The sequence below is a fragment of the Papaver somniferum genome, chromosome 2, assembly GCF_003573695.1.
Source record: "Papaver somniferum cultivar HN1 chromosome 2, ASM357369v1, whole genome shotgun sequence".
Lineage (NCBI taxonomy): Eukaryota > Viridiplantae > Streptophyta > Magnoliopsida > Ranunculales > Papaveraceae > Papaver > Papaver somniferum.
Genome location: NC_039359.1, coordinates 12,428,982 through 12,443,777, shown reverse-complemented (window position 1 = coordinate 12,443,777; position 14,796 = coordinate 12,428,982). Strand labels below are relative to the sequence as shown.

The window sequence follows — 14,796 nt, the reverse complement described above, 5'->3', positions numbered from 1 at the left end:
ATTCTGGTCACGAAATTCAGACTATGGGATTCGGGTTAAGAAATACTTTGTTTTAATTCTTGTTTGTTTTGGATACCTGTTATAATTTGGGGAAATTTTTATTTATTAAAAAAAAAATGATCATCGGAGTTCATCACATAAAATATTAAAATAATAGATATTGTTAATTAAATATTATAATTATATACTGCCATAGACTTGTCTGTGAAGATCCGCTGATAAACAATCGCATTATTCAATAGTATTAAAATTAGCTTAAAGAAACAAAGCCACTTAAGTGTAACTAATTAACCGTCATATTCCTGGCCCCACAAATGTTTTCTTATAAATAACCACAACACTTGAAGGTTGGAAGATGAGTGTAGGTTCAACCTAGCTTGGTCTTACAAGTGATCCTAGAGTGAATTTTCCATCATTCAATATCTTGGGAGGGTTTTATACTTCTTCCCTCTCAGGAAACTTGAACTTACTGCTTCATATTCATAACAACATAGTGTCAACATGGGTTTTGATGAAGAAGAATTGTTAATTCAAAAGGTTTGTGAGATCTATGACAACATCTCCTCCCTAAAAAGCCTCAAACCTTCAGAAGATGTCAACACTCTTTTCACTCAATTAGTCCTAACTTGCATGCCACCATCTCCAATTGATGTCACCAAGTTATCAGTCACGGTCCAAGAAATCCGTTCCAAGCTCATTTGTCTCTGCGGGCAAGCTGAAGGTCTCTTAGAATCTCATTTCTCAACTCTATTAGGTTCCTTCGAAACCCCACTTGATCATATCAACATCTTTCCGTACTATACAAATTACCTTAAACTTGGCCATCTTGAGTTCACTATCCTTAACAAACATATCACAAACCCGAATCCTAATCGTATTGCTTTCATTGGTTCCGGTCCCTTGCCGCTCACATCAATCGTATTGGCTTCATACCTGAGGACCACTACCTTTCACAATTATGATATCGACCCGTTAGCCAATGCATTGGCTCTTAATTTGGTCTCTGCGGATGCTGACTTATCAAAGCGTATGTTCTTTCATACTACTGATGTTATGAATGTTTCTAGTGTGTTGAACGACTTTGATGTTGTTTTTTTAGCTGCTTTAGTAGGCATGAACAAAGAAGAGAAAAGTAGAATTATTGATCATTTGGCTGAGTACATGGCACCAGGGTCCATCCTCATGCTGAGGAGTGCTCATGGTGCTCGTGGCTTTCTCTATCCGATTATTGAGCCTAGTGATTTGAGCGGTTTCGAGGTCCTATCTGTTTTTCATCCAATGGATGAGGTCATAAATTCAGTGATTATTGCACGCAAGTATAAGAAAAATCCAGTACTAGTTCATTCGGTTATTGATCATCAAGGACTCGCACCAGCTATGGTATTACCAACCAAGTGTTCGGAGATTCAAGGCTTTAATCCTACAGATCGTTCTAGTATGATCGAAGAATTGGCAATTCATGACCAAGAACAGCTCATTTAATGAATTTCTCTCTTGCTGGATCTTTCTTCTCATTCAATCTACATGGTGAGAGTTGCATCCATCTTTGATTATTACTTGGATTTATTTATTTCTGTCCAAGTATTCTAACTATCTTTTTTTTTTTCTTTTTTAATGTATTTGGATCAATTATATGTACCCAATCGTGATTATGTTGGTTTTTATCTTTTTAATGAAGCTTTAAGAGAAATAAAAATGACCTACTTTTCCTATCGGTGAAATCCCAAATTGTTTCTGTTGCATCGTAACTAACCCCATTATGCTCATATAATAATACCTCCGGCGCCAAAATTCCCCTTCCCTAATGCTCTTTCGCTACAAGTTATCAAATGTTTTTTTGTTTTGTAGATCAAATTACCTCGATGCCTAGATCTATCGATAATTAAACCTTTGGACCTATAAAGGGGGTGGGTGCGACCACTCTCATTTGATATTTGTTGAAGCAGCGAGATTTGATTTGGTAATGTCTGTTCAAAACAAAGCCATCATCCAACATGGAGATGCAAATTCATTAGGAGGAAAAATAACAAGCCAGCGCTTGGCAAAGCATTCTAGAATTTTTAAAATTAGTAGGTCTTGGATGGGTTTACCAACAAATTTCATTGCTAATGTAATACAAGCATAGGAAAACTCAGCACTTTTATTTCATTAAGCAATAAAATCTCTCTTTGCATAAAAAAAAAAAAAAAATAAAAAAAAATAAATTGAAAACCGTGTTTGTTCAAAACAAGGCCATCTTGTTTAAAAACTTTGTTTTTCTAGGCAACCACTAGACTTGGCAACAAATTTAAACTGTTTAGAAACTGAAAAGTGAAAACCACAGTTTTAACTGGCTTAACAGATCCTATTCGCATTTTTCGATTATATGCATCATTTTAATACCATCATTTGTTTGTCTTCTTTGTTTTACCACTTACGGTTTCTGAAAGCAAGTAAACCTTCAAATGAGCTGAAACCTTCATTTTTTTCCTACACAAGGGTGCTCCATTTATTAGCAAGTATATACCTCCTAAAAGCATTTAGCTTAAGGTTCAGATCTACCTCCGTTTTAGGTTCAATCATCCAGCGATTCTAGCCCAAAATATACTGCTCATATACGTGCAAAACCAATAAGATAACAAACCCCGTCAAACTTGATGAGAACATCCCATTAAAGGGAACTGGTAGCTTTCAAGACCCAAATGAGGAATAGGAGACACTCCCGCTGCTCATCTCTCTGGATATGGTAGTTGATCCTTGGAACCAGGTACCCGAATGGCAGATCCTTGGAACCAGATATCCAAGGTGCCATTTGTATGTACTTAGAATCACTACATACTAACAATAATCAGGAACTTAAAGTTCGTTGCTGGAACCAAACGCCTGAGGTTTCAGTTCTTTCAATGTCCATCCGTGAGACCTCTGAAACTGTCTATTATTGGAGTAAAGTATGCCATGTTTCATCATTAACTATTAGATTTGGAATCAGCAAGCATAGAAATTTCATTTGCTACTTGCTGGTAAGTAAAATCATCAACTTTTCTCTGAACTACAAATTTGAAATCTAAACAGAAAAGAAAAAGAAAAGGCAGGGATTAATAAGATTTTATACTGCTCTTATAGACCTCCATGCTCGGAATTATTTACTCGCAACATAGAATTGTTTATCAAGGCCTGCATTTGGTTTTGTAGCTTGCAAACACTTAAACGTTCCGCGCCATGTTAGTTAGACTACATGTACCTGAAATATAGTTGGTTTCAAATAAGTTACTTACCTTTCAATAACAACAACAAAAGACAGTAAGTTCCATGATGGAACAACTGACAGAAAAATATAAAATCTCAAGAAGCATGTCAATACGAACTTCAATATATTCTCTGAGGTGGCGTTAGTCCACAACTTGGTCTAATGTGGAATTCAAGCCTTAGCTTAGGTTTTGCTCTAGCCCACTGAACACACCACATGAAAGAAAGAAAGAAACCAGTCATGACCAAAACACTGAGTCAGCTAACCTGATCATGGATGTCCAGTTTTTGACAGCAGAGATGCAAAAACAAATATTATCATTGTTATGGAGTGTTCAAGAAAGGCACCACCAAGCCAATCATGAAGCTGGTTTAGAAAAGAAAACAAAGGAGACAATATGAGAGAAAAGACAACTGTAGTAGTCCATAATTGACTTGGACATGGCCCAACTAAACATATCTCCATTAATAGCAAACATCTAAAAAATAATGGGATTCAAAATATGGTTGAAACAAATGCAAATCTGGCATAGAAAAATTACCAAATCTGGTTGAAACTAATGCAATCCATCCAAATTACCCATAACCGTACTCAAGAAACCACCTGCTCATCCCTAATCAATAAGCAAAAATGGAACTTTTTAACATCAGATGAAGGGAGCATGATTGTATCAGCCTATTTGATATCCCTTGTGCTACTTTTTATGTCCTTCCCAATTTTTCACATAAAACCCTATAAGCACCAGTTTATATTTCGAAGTTACAAGTACAAATCAAAATAAGCACAAAACACAAGAAGATCGATTGAAAATCTAAAAATAACTTGAAGCGAAATGTTAACTTACATGACGAAGCTGCGGTGGGAGAGCACCAATCAGGACCTTTACTTTAATGTTGAATCACTGGAGTCTCTAAATGGCTAATAGATAAAGATAAGCAAGGCAATTTTCCAATTTTAAATTTCTGCAATTTGACTATCAAGATAAAAAAAGAACTGTGTAGGTTGATCACTAGCAGTTTTCTAGTAACAAGGTACAAAATCTCATGGATCCAAGGAATAAACTAGTATCTACCTATCTTATCTACAACAAAAAAATGTTTCATATTTATACACAAAAGGCTCTACTACCAGGGATGAAAAAGCGTACAGGGTAACGGCTAAAGAATAGCTGAAACACTCGGCTCCAAAAAACTACACCAAAATCCCTATCTATCTCAACTTCTGTCTGATTCATCTTACCCTGGAAAACAAAAGTAATCTGTACAGTGGATACCAAATTGTGTACAGGAAGAGGATGCCCATGGCTAAGCACTGAACAAAATTTCGCAACGGATTTCCAATGATCATTGTTGGTACTCTGGCTTAAGAATCCACGAGGATCCATTCTCGTCTTTCTCTAAGGTTGCGATTTCCTTCAATAGGTTTTTAAAAAGCGGCAGATCTTTCGGTGGTATCCTATCCTTAAAATACTGCACAATAGCGGCTGAACTGGTACTTCCACCTTTTTGCTGTATGAAACTACAAATTTGACGAATCAAAACCTCGGGCTGGACACTGGATATCTTATGAAATGCCCTAGAACTAGAAGCTCCTGAGCTTGCTGTTGCTTCTGATCTTTTAATAGAACCAGAGGAAACCAAATCAAACTGCTGTTCAAGTCCATCAACAACCGCTCTTTCTTGTGTTCCCCGTATTCTAGCTAGTAACTCCATCGAAGATAAAGCTTTTCCTGTAGACACTCCAGCTGAAAAACCATTTGATCTGCTAATCCCGGTGTTCAAAGAAACATCTGCTGAAGCTTTTGAGTTACTAACTAATTGAGAGTTTACGGTTGTGCCGAACTTCTTGCGGACAGAGGATGGACCACCAGCAGCACCAGACCTGCCAGTCCATGTGGGAACAGATACACTATCTCTGCTCCGGAGCATGCGTGATTGGCGTAATGCTTCAGCAGCACGTTGTGCAACTTGTGAAGCTTGCTCCTCCAGCCTCACTTTCTCCTCCTCATGGGCATTCATAATCATATCATGGTTCACCGCACTCTAAAGAACATGACAGTTAAAGGCATCCATCAGCGGGAAAAAAGCAGTTTAATTAGAGTACAAAAACTAAAAGCAACGAACATCCTATTTCTACTTCAATTCTACAATATCAAATCAAACTATGAGTTTATGCCTAAAGCCTAAAGGTGCCAGTCATAAAAATAGGTAAAAATTGCTTTCTATTTATATACGTTGTTTTAGAAGTTCAATGAAAGACAATTCTCTGTATATATGTTAGCAAACACTATTTTCCCAGCTACAGTAATTTACGGATATGCAATGAAGACATAAATGAAAGGCAGAACAGATGTTAACAAACTTACATGTATCCCTTGGGCATCAAAAAGAAGACTCAAAACATTAGTTTCTGCATCTACTTCACCATCATTCTGAAAAGCTTTTTCCTTTCCTTTAGCATCAAGAGCTAAAGAGTTGTTCGAACCACTAACTTCGGCATCACTGGAAGATGTTAATAGTGGGACAACAGTTTTGTCTTTAGCTGAATTATCTTTAAGCGGTTGGATGGCGTTTATATCTTCGGACAGTTGACTAAAGATATTAGATGTTTCGGTTGAAGCGCCTTCCCCCTCGTCTTGCAAAACGAAGAGATCCTTCATATCTCTAGCCTTGAAGAACCTTCGCTGCTGCGGGTTCTTCAAGATCTTATTTGTCAGGAAATGTTTATAAATCTGTCTATGATAAACCTTTTCCTCTATTGTTCCACGAGTAATCAATCTGTATACTGTAACATCTCGAGTCTGTCCAATACGCCAAGCACGTTCTCTTGCCTGAAACAATTACTCAGCTCAAATGTATGCTTTTTTATATGGCTTCTTATAGAGTAGAATGAAACCTTAAAGATACGAGAAACACAAACTAAAGATAAATCAATTAACAGGACTAAGAATATTATTTGCCAAACTAACTTGTATGTGAGAGATGATAGGAAGCATTCAACTTTTGCAGTTGGATGTATTTAATGGGTTCAATAATCAGATTTTTATATCAAACCCTCCGAATGGAATAAGACGACTCCTCATAAAAATATACCTGCATGTCTGTAGAAGGGTTCCAATCAGGATCAAAGATGATCACCCTATTCGCACCAGTAAGATTTGTTCCCAAGCCCCCAACTTTAGTAGTTAGGATGAAGATAAATATGTCCTTTGAATCATTGAATTCGTCGATTAAAGCCATCCGCTGTCTTACAACAGTCTGCCCATCCATCCGTCGATAGCTATAATCAGCAGCTATCAGGAAACTCTCAAGAATGTCAAGCATTTGTTGGGTCTGCGTAAACAAAAGAACACGATGACCCTGATCCTTCCACACCTTAAGTACCTGTTCAACAACTTTCATTTTCCCACTGCGCTGTAGGTTTCCATAATCTGGATTGCTAGAGGAATGTTCTCTCTCTAGCAAATCAGGGTGGTTGCAAATTTTACGCATGACATCAATCCCGTAGAGCGAGTTCCTATTTCCTTCAAAAATCTGCTCCACCTCAGAACTAGCAAGAAATGCTCGGTATATAGATCGTTGCTCAGGAGTCAGGCTGCAAAACAGAACATGCTCCGTCTTCTTTGTAAGATGAGCGTTCACATCAGCCTTCATTCGCCGAAGAAGGTAAGGCATAATGAGGTCACGCAGAACAACTGCACATCTGTAAGCTGTAGATACTTGCAATGGAGTTGCATTTGCATAACCACCAACAGAAATGGGGACCGCAAATTCTGCCTCAAAAACAGGTAGAACTCCAAGCTTTCCGGGAAAAACAAAGTCGAATAAAGACCACAACTCAGACAGCTTGTTCTGAATGGGTGCTCCCGTCATTATTATCCGATGCACAGTTTGCAATTGCTTACAAACTAAAGTAACCTCTGCATTGGGGTTTCGGATCCGATGTCCTTCATCCAGAACCGCATAACCCCACTGGATATCAAGAAGTTTTTCACCGAGTAATCGGAGTTGTTCATAGGTGGTTATGAGCAACCCATTTTCTGATCTTAAAATACGAGCTATCAAAGAATCCCACTTGTTTCTTGAGGTGCTTTTTTTGGAAAGTTTTCTTTCATTATCACTGTCGAATGATCCTTCACTGTCATAATCGCTTTCATCAGACTTTTTCTTTTTACTAACAGGATCCTGAGCAGAATCATGAAGAATCTCAACATGAAAGCTAGGGTACCACTTTTTTGCTTCTCGTCTCCACTGACGCAAGAGAGTTACAGGACAAATAACAATACTTGGTTTATACATTTCACTGAAATGCAAAGCAGCAAGAAAAGATATGACCTGGATAGTCTTACCAAGACCCATTTCATCCCCAATAATTCCACCTGCTCTCTGGCAGTGCAGTTCCCAAAGCCACTGCACTCCAACTTTCTGATAGTCAAAGAGTTTGTCAAAAATCACCTCTGGGATTCTTAATCCTCCTTCGAGTGTCACATGTGAATCCTCCGTATTGGTTAATTCTTCAGAATCTTGATTTTCTTCGGAGGTGATCGAGTTATCTTTTGCTTCATCTGAAAGAAAACTGACAAGATGAATCACAACTTGAAATATGTAATATATTAACGTAACATTATCACAAGTACATAATAGTTCTTATGTTTTTTTAAAGATTGATTTAAGATTCTAATTAATGCTACGGAAGATGTTTCGCGCTCTTCTTGTACTGTTTTTTGCAAAGCTCAATTCACCCAGTAGTACAAATATGTAAAACCCCAACTGTGGAAAGTGAAAACTATAACCAACACATTCCCAGGAATCAGTGAGAAGCACGAGTTGTCTAAACAAGATCCTTAAATGCCAACAGCCCTGTGTGATTTTTCAATCTGTATTTCAAACCATTTGCTCCGAAAACAGATAATTCTCATGGATTTCTGTATGAAGTAAAGGATGGCATCACACTCTAACCTTATGAAAAAGATGTGAATCAGAACTTGAAACATCTAGCTAGGAATGCTTCTATTTGCTAAAGTCAGATGCATGGTTCAAGCTGAGTATGATATGCTTCAAAAATTAAATTAACCCAATAAACTATTCTGCAATGTAACATTTTAATGTAATGAAAGGTACAACATACCACTTCCTTCTGCAAGTATCTCCTCGCGAGAAATGGCTTTTCTCCATTTCCTCCCTGGCAATGGTCTCTTGTTCTTCCTTCTCTTATCTTTCTTCCCCTCTTGCCCATTTTCGGTGGACTTTTGTTTCAGAGGCGCATTCAGTCTGCTAAATGGATGAGTGGGTGCCTCGAGTTTGGGTAATTCTTTTGCATCAAGAAGCTTGGTTGTTGGGCGAGCTTTTGCAGCCTCAGAGATTGATCTAACCACCTTAGAGACGGTTTCTGAAGCAATACTCTCGTTTTTCGCTTCTTCTTCTTCAGCGGTACTTAACCTAGATGATGGACCTGGGTGTTGAACTCGGCGCTCAAAACCCTTAAGTTTATGAAAAGGAGTTAAGACTCCTTTCCTGACCAATTCATCCCTTTCCTAGGAAAAAAACAAAGGGTTAGCATTCAAGCAAGTTCTATCCATTCATCAGAATTCTGTTACACCAATGGTGCAATCTCTTTTATAAACCTTAATTCCACCACCATTTCATTAACTGTTTCATTTCAGCATTGTAGATTTAGCAAGAGAAAATGATATGCAACTTACAGTTTCAACAAATCCTGCGGATGCCGCATCCAGCACTGCATCAAAATCAACATCTTCATCGAAGGAAACTGTTTTATGCCGTTTGTTTGTGCCTTTGCTTGACTTTTGACTGCCTTTCAGCTTTCGTTTGGGCCCTTTGGCGTGTACATCTTCCTTGACAAGAGATTTAATCAACTGTTCATGATCAGTAACTCCTTCATTGTTAAGTTTATCGAACTCAGAAAGTTCTTTCCTCAGCCTAGCCTTTGTTCTCTTAAGGCTTTGTAGTCGATCAGTAGCTAACGCATGTTGAAGGGTTAAACCACTGGGGCCATCTTCACTGACATGTATATCCTCCTCTATGTATACCTTCTTTCCTTTATCAACAACACCATCCAAGACATTGTCTTCCTCACTAGCAACACTCTTTGACTGTTCAACAGTAGCCTCAACAGCATCTATTTCAACTTCCACTGCCCTCAATTTATTATAAATTTTTGCTCTACTAGCAGATGATGTATCATTGCCTTTTTGATCATCAACAAGATGCTCCACAATGCTCCCTCCAGCTTCATCCCTTTCTCCACTATCATTTTTAGCCTACGATAAGAGCATGACCACACTGTATCAAAATACACCGTAGAAAGCAATTTACATACTAGTTCCTGTAACATGTGCAGTCAGACATTTTACCTCATCAAGTATAGTGCGTTCAATATCCTCAGGATTAGCAGATGTTACACCCAAAGTATTTAGCAGAAATCTATCCTCGTCTTCTTCCTCCATGAATGATTAGTATATTTGTTTGTTTGATTATCTCATTCTCTTAATGTAACCCTAAGATTGAAAATCCTGTTTCCTGTTCCATTAAGAAATTTTGTTTAGACTTAAACCCTAAAACTGAAAATCTAAATGGAAAACCCTAATTTCGAATGGCATTTAACAAATTAAAATCTATGAATAAGAGAAGGATTTCGTTACCCTGTTTTGAGAATGAGTGATGTTTCTGACTCGTTGGTTCCTTACTTTCGTGGAGACTGGAGATCATAAACCAGAGAGAGGTGTATTTCTATTCTTTTTAATGACTTTTCTCCCTCGTTAATTGGTACAAACCCCTAACACAGGGCGGTGCCGGGGGGAGTTAGTTAATCAGAATCGGTTGCTTTGGTCGGGTCAGAGGTTTTTTTTTTTTTTTTTTTCCTATTATTATTATTGGATAAAGAGTATTACATTAATTAGTTGGATAAAGAGTGTTATTGGATAAAGAATATTACGACATACTACTGCACTAATTGAACAGGTTGTCGTGCTAACATGGGGGCTGAGATTGTGTCACAAGGGCAGACACAACCTTCCATGTTAATTCCTGCAATATTACGCCATTAGGGGCTCGAACCTGGGACCTCCTGGAGCGCATGAAACTCTGAAAAACGGGGATGACCAGCTGAGTTAGGTGCCCATTTCTTCCTTTTTTTTTTTTTTAAGAAAAGAAAAGAAAAGAATTTTATTGCACAATTAGCTGGGATTGTTTTGCATGTCTTTAGCTAGAAGACTACAAAGCTCAGTATCGGAAAATGCATGCTTCAAGACTTGAAGTTGTCTCTCTTACTGATTTTGCTATAGAATTAGCTATTTGATTGTCATTTCTACCAACAAAAGTAAAGACGCAGTGACTAATACTTGAGATTAAGTGTTTTATCTCTATTATTGTATTTCTATTCTCCCATTGAACTAGCAAAGTGCTTCAAGTTATCGATTGTATGACAAGCTTTGCGTCAGCTTCAATATGTATATTGTCCAACTGCTTTTCCTTTGCCCAGGATAAAGCCTCCCGCACTACTACACACTCTCCAGCCTCTGCACTTAATGCTCCATTTGCGTAGCTCCCTTTGATTCCATTGCAAGTGCCTGCATGATCTCGCATAACAAGACCAGTTCCAAATTGATTAGTATCGAGATCAAAAGATGCATCGACATTAATATTCATAGTTCCTCTCAAAGGTGTTTTGCAGTGGGAATGATTATTAGCATGCTGAGTGCCTAAACTATATGCAGTTTCATGCAGCTGAGGAGCTAAATATTATTGAATCTTATGCATTGAAGTTGTAGGGTTTAAAGTAACTCCCTGGAAAACAACACACATATGTCTTTCCAAATTATCCAAGCTCCAATCAAGAAAGTATACAACAGAATGACAATGTTGTCTGACCGAGCCGATGTTGATATTAATCTCCTTCTATACTTTCCTTGCATGCCTACAATCGAAAATAATGTGTTACATAGTTTCATTATGGTATCACAGATGTCACTATGAGTATCTATATCATCATTGTATTTGGCTAGCTTGTTTTTAGTAGAATTAAGATCCCTGATACACTTCCATGCAAACAACTTGATCTTGTGTGTTGTTCTGCATTTCCATAGTCTTCTCCACGCATTATTACTGACTGCCACTCCATTAACTTGAACTTCTCTATTAGACATTGTCAACAACTTGTATACACTTTTAACTGATAGCTTACCATCTTTAGCAGGCATCCAGATCATGACATCCTTCTTTGTTTTATCAATGAAAAGAGTTTGTATTCTTCTTGAAGTCTCATCATCAAATAAATGATCCAGAAGGGATATATTCCATCGATTTGTATCTGGCAACATGAGTTCAACAACTTCTCCATAAAATCTAAAAGAATCTTTATGAGGAAGAGGTGGATGATTCATACCTGGGATCCACTTGTCTAACCATATTTTTGTATCTTCACCATTGTTGATTTCCATGAAGTAATGTTGCTGCAGAATTTTCAAGCCTTTAGTAACTCCATTCCAAGTGTAAGAACACTTTTTTGCTTCTATCTTTTGTTGAATGATATCTCCAGTTTTGAATTATTTACAGCTCAATATTTGAACCATAAGATGGCTTGACTCATTGCATATCCTTCAGGCTAACTTAGTGAGAAGAGCTAAGTTGAGTTTTTCTAAGTCTCTAAAAGAAAAACCACTTATGTCTTTAGAAGTACAGACATTATGCCAAGAAATTGGATTGGATCCTCTATTAGATTTATGACCCCCAAAAAACTTCCTTTCTATGGTTGTGAGCTGACTTATGAGATTATTGGGTAGCTTAAATGTTCCCATCTGGTAAACTGGGATAGAATTAAGGACATGCTTGATCATAGTTCCTCTTCCATCTTGAGAGAGATTGATGGAAAACCAAGTAGAGAATCTTGTTTCAAAGCATTCCTTAATACTTTTGAAAATCTCTTGTTTAGAGTACTAATAATGAGAGGTGAACCCAAATATTTCTCCTTAGAATTCATTGCTTTTACTAAAAGAATATTTGTGAGATATTATGTAACTTCAGGCTTAGTTCTTTTGCTAAAATGAACTGCAAATTTATCAAAATTGATAATCTGACCTGGTTGTGAACTGAAATTATGAAGTAACTCCAATAGATTGTTGACAGAAGTAAGATTTACTTGAGTGAAAATCGAGCAGTCATCTACAAAAAGCAAATGATTAATGGCTGGAGAAAGAGCATCCATTTTAATACCTGGAATTGTTTTGTTTTCTTGAGCAGCAGTGAGATTCCTAGAAAGAAATTCCATAGCTAAGATGAATATATAAGGAGAAAGAGAATTTCCTTGTCTGATTCCTCTAGTGGGTGTAAATTATTCACAGGGGCTTCCATTGAGCATTAATGGTAATGCATCAGTGATGATGCATTGATGAACTAAAGTGCAGAAATCCTCACAGAAGCCAAAATACTGAAGAATTTTCAATAAAAAAGGCCATTCTAGCCTGTCAAAAGCTTTTGGCGTGTCTAGCTTGAGTGTCAACCATCCAATTTGTCTACCAGTTATATAAGCAACCTAAAAGGGAGACACAATCTTGGACATCAAGGGTTTCATTCTGTTAACTAAGATCTTTGAGATTATCTTGTAGGAAGTATTGCACAAACCTATAGGTCTGCAATCAGCTGCATAGATAGATTTTTTCTTTTTTGGAATGAGAGAAATATAAGTCTTGTTGATCTTTCTTGAAATATGCTTATATTAAAAAAACCTAGAAACCATCAAACAAACATTATTTCTTGCTATATTCCATTGGCTTTTATAAAAGCCAGCTTGGAAGCCTTCTGGACCTGAGGCACTCCAATTTTCCATACTTTTAAGAGTATCAAAGATTTCTTGAGATGAAGGAATACTAGTAAGATAATTGTTATCATCTTCAGTGATAGTGTTGGCAATATATTGTAAATACCCTCTCCAAGAATAGGATTAGATGTTGAATTGATCTGTTTAAAATGCTGATTGAGATGTATTGATATCTGATCTCTTGTTTGGAGCCAGTTGCCATCATGATCTTGAATGGAATCAATATTATTCCTTGTTCTTATTTTATTTGCTTTTGTATGAAAATATTTGTTGTTGTAGTCCATCTCTTTCATGAAATTATCTATTGATTTTCGTTTTGTAGAAATCACTTTGTACTTTGTGCCATTTGTTCAGTTCATTGTTGATGTCGATGATGCTATTTTGGACATTGGAATCTTGAGGACCTTCTTGCAGTAAGTTTAGTTCCTTTTGAAGATTATCCACATTTTGGTTGATATCTCCAAAGTGCTCCTTATTCCAAAGCGATAGTTTTTTCCTTGTAATATGAAGTCTTTGAATTAACTGAAATGCAGGAGAACCATGGACACTAGATTTCCAGGCATTAGCAATGATGATAGCACAATTTTCATCATTTAACCAGGTTAAGAAGAACTTGAAAGGTTTCCAGCAATTTGGGACTGTGGTATCAGTAACTAGCATTATAGGGCTGTGGTCACTTCCTACTTGTGTCAAATGCATGAGCTTAGAATTAGGAATATAGATAGACCAATCGATGTTACCTAGAGCCATGTCAATTTCAGATTTTTTTGATCCTGTGCCTAAATAGTTGGGGGATATGGAATACTATTCCCATCCTTAGAGTCATGCTAAGAGGTGATTTTTAGCGACAAAAGTACTAAACTACCCTTTACAACAAATAAAACTAAATTTGAATACCTAAGGGCTTGTTTGGTAAGATTTTTAAAAACATTTTTCAAAAATCATTTTCTACTGTTTTTAAAACATACCCTTTTTTCTTTTTTTCATTTTTTTTTCAGTTTTAAAAATGTGTTTGGTATGAAAGTAGAAAACTATTTAAAAAAAAAATCAAGAATTAGGTATAAGTTTCAATCAACAATTCAAAAATCAATATAAACTTACAAAATTCAGTTATAACTTGTAAGCTTAAACAAGTGTTTCTACACTTGTACACGTCATAATGAATCTATACTCTTACAAGTTTCAACGATAAAGAATTCCAACTCAATTACGACAATCAGGGAACCATTTTATTTCCTCGCATTTGAATTCAAAAGCTTACATGAAATATCAGAAGGCAAGTGAGAACAGAGAAGCACCCTTGTAAATTGATTTTATGTTGTTGTTGCACTTTTGGGAATAGAGAATGGCGGGTCTGCCTTATTGTCAGTTTGAAAACCAATAAGCCCGAAGCAAGAAAGTAGTGTTATTAAGGATTAATATTGGATAAACCACGGTAAAATGAACACATGAAACAAAGTGTTGGAATCTTCATTTTGTCAACCAATTATACTAGATTTTGAGTAGAACTCTTCGATTGCCTCGTACCCATGCCTAAACTATATAGCGATACCGTAATCACTATCAGCAGCTATAAATAAAATACATAAATGAAGTGTTTGTCTTGTCTAAAGGGAAAGGTCTAAGTTATTATCTGAATTGTCCGAATAATTAGAGCCTGATGAGAAAAATAAAGTTAATTCTGATCTTTATTTTGGTTTTATCGAAACAAGTGATTGTACATACGCAGTCGGTCC

General features: G+C 36.8%; 2 protein-coding genes across 4 annotated transcripts; one reads left to right on the top strand and one right to left on the bottom strand.

Moving 5' to 3' along the window:
* The first annotated feature begins 371 nt into the window (after nt 1-371).
* On the top strand, nt 372-1,694 carry LOC113352968 (nicotianamine synthase-like). Its single transcript, XM_026596706.1, has 2 exons — nt 372-1,527; nt 1,679-1,694. The coding sequence occupies exon 1, from the start codon at nt 502-504 to the stop codon at nt 1,480-1,482; it is 981 nt and encodes a 326-aa protein (XP_026452491.1). The 5' UTR covers nt 372-501; the 3' UTR covers nt 1,483-1,527; nt 1,679-1,694.
* Nucleotides 1,695-3,071: 1,377 nt separating this feature from the next.
* Nucleotides 3,072-10,044, bottom strand: LOC113346926 (protein CHROMATIN REMODELING 8-like). 3 transcript variants are annotated; one of them, XM_026590478.1, is made up of 10 exons: nt 9,888-10,044; nt 9,600-9,765; nt 8,928-9,506; nt 8,354-8,759; nt 6,319-7,790; nt 5,592-6,056; nt 4,071-5,268; nt 3,768-3,839; nt 3,493-3,592; nt 3,072-3,220 (listed from the first exon to the last, which is right to left on the bottom strand). In XM_026590478.1, the coding sequence occupies exons 2-7, from the start codon at nt 9,690-9,692 to the stop codon at nt 4,570-4,572; spliced, it is 3,714 nt and encodes a 1,237-aa protein (XP_026446263.1). In that variant the 5' UTR covers nt 9,693-9,765; nt 9,888-10,044; the 3' UTR covers nt 3,072-3,220; nt 3,493-3,592; nt 3,768-3,839; nt 4,071-4,569. The 3 variants fall into 3 exon arrangements, with proteins under 3 accessions (XP_026446263.1, XP_026446265.1, XP_026446266.1); XM_026590480.1 differs by having other exon boundaries at nt 3,768-3,829; XM_026590481.1 differs by lacking the exons at nt 9,600-9,765; nt 9,888-10,044 and having other exon boundaries at nt 8,354-8,754; nt 8,928-9,005.
* Between the last annotated feature and the right edge of the window lie 4,752 nt (nt 10,045-14,796).

Bases quoted from the DNA above. Each gene is read 5' to 3' on its own strand.
- LOC113346926 (XM_026590478.1), bottom strand. From the start codon at position 9,692: ATGGAGGAAGAAGACGAGGATAGATTTCTGCTAAATACTTTGGGTGTA. The intron at 9,507-9,599 runs GTAAAATGTCTG...CTCTTATCGTAG, and splicing joins AACGCACTATACTTGATGAG to GCTAAAAATGATAGTGGAGA. The intron at 6,057-6,318 runs GTATATTTTTAT...TAATTGTTTCAG, and splicing joins ACCCTTCTACAGACATGCAG to GCAAGAGAACGTGCTTGGCG.
- LOC113352968 (XM_026596706.1), top strand. From the start codon at position 502: ATGGGTTTTGATGAAGAAGAATTGTTAATTCAAAAGGTTTGTGAGATC.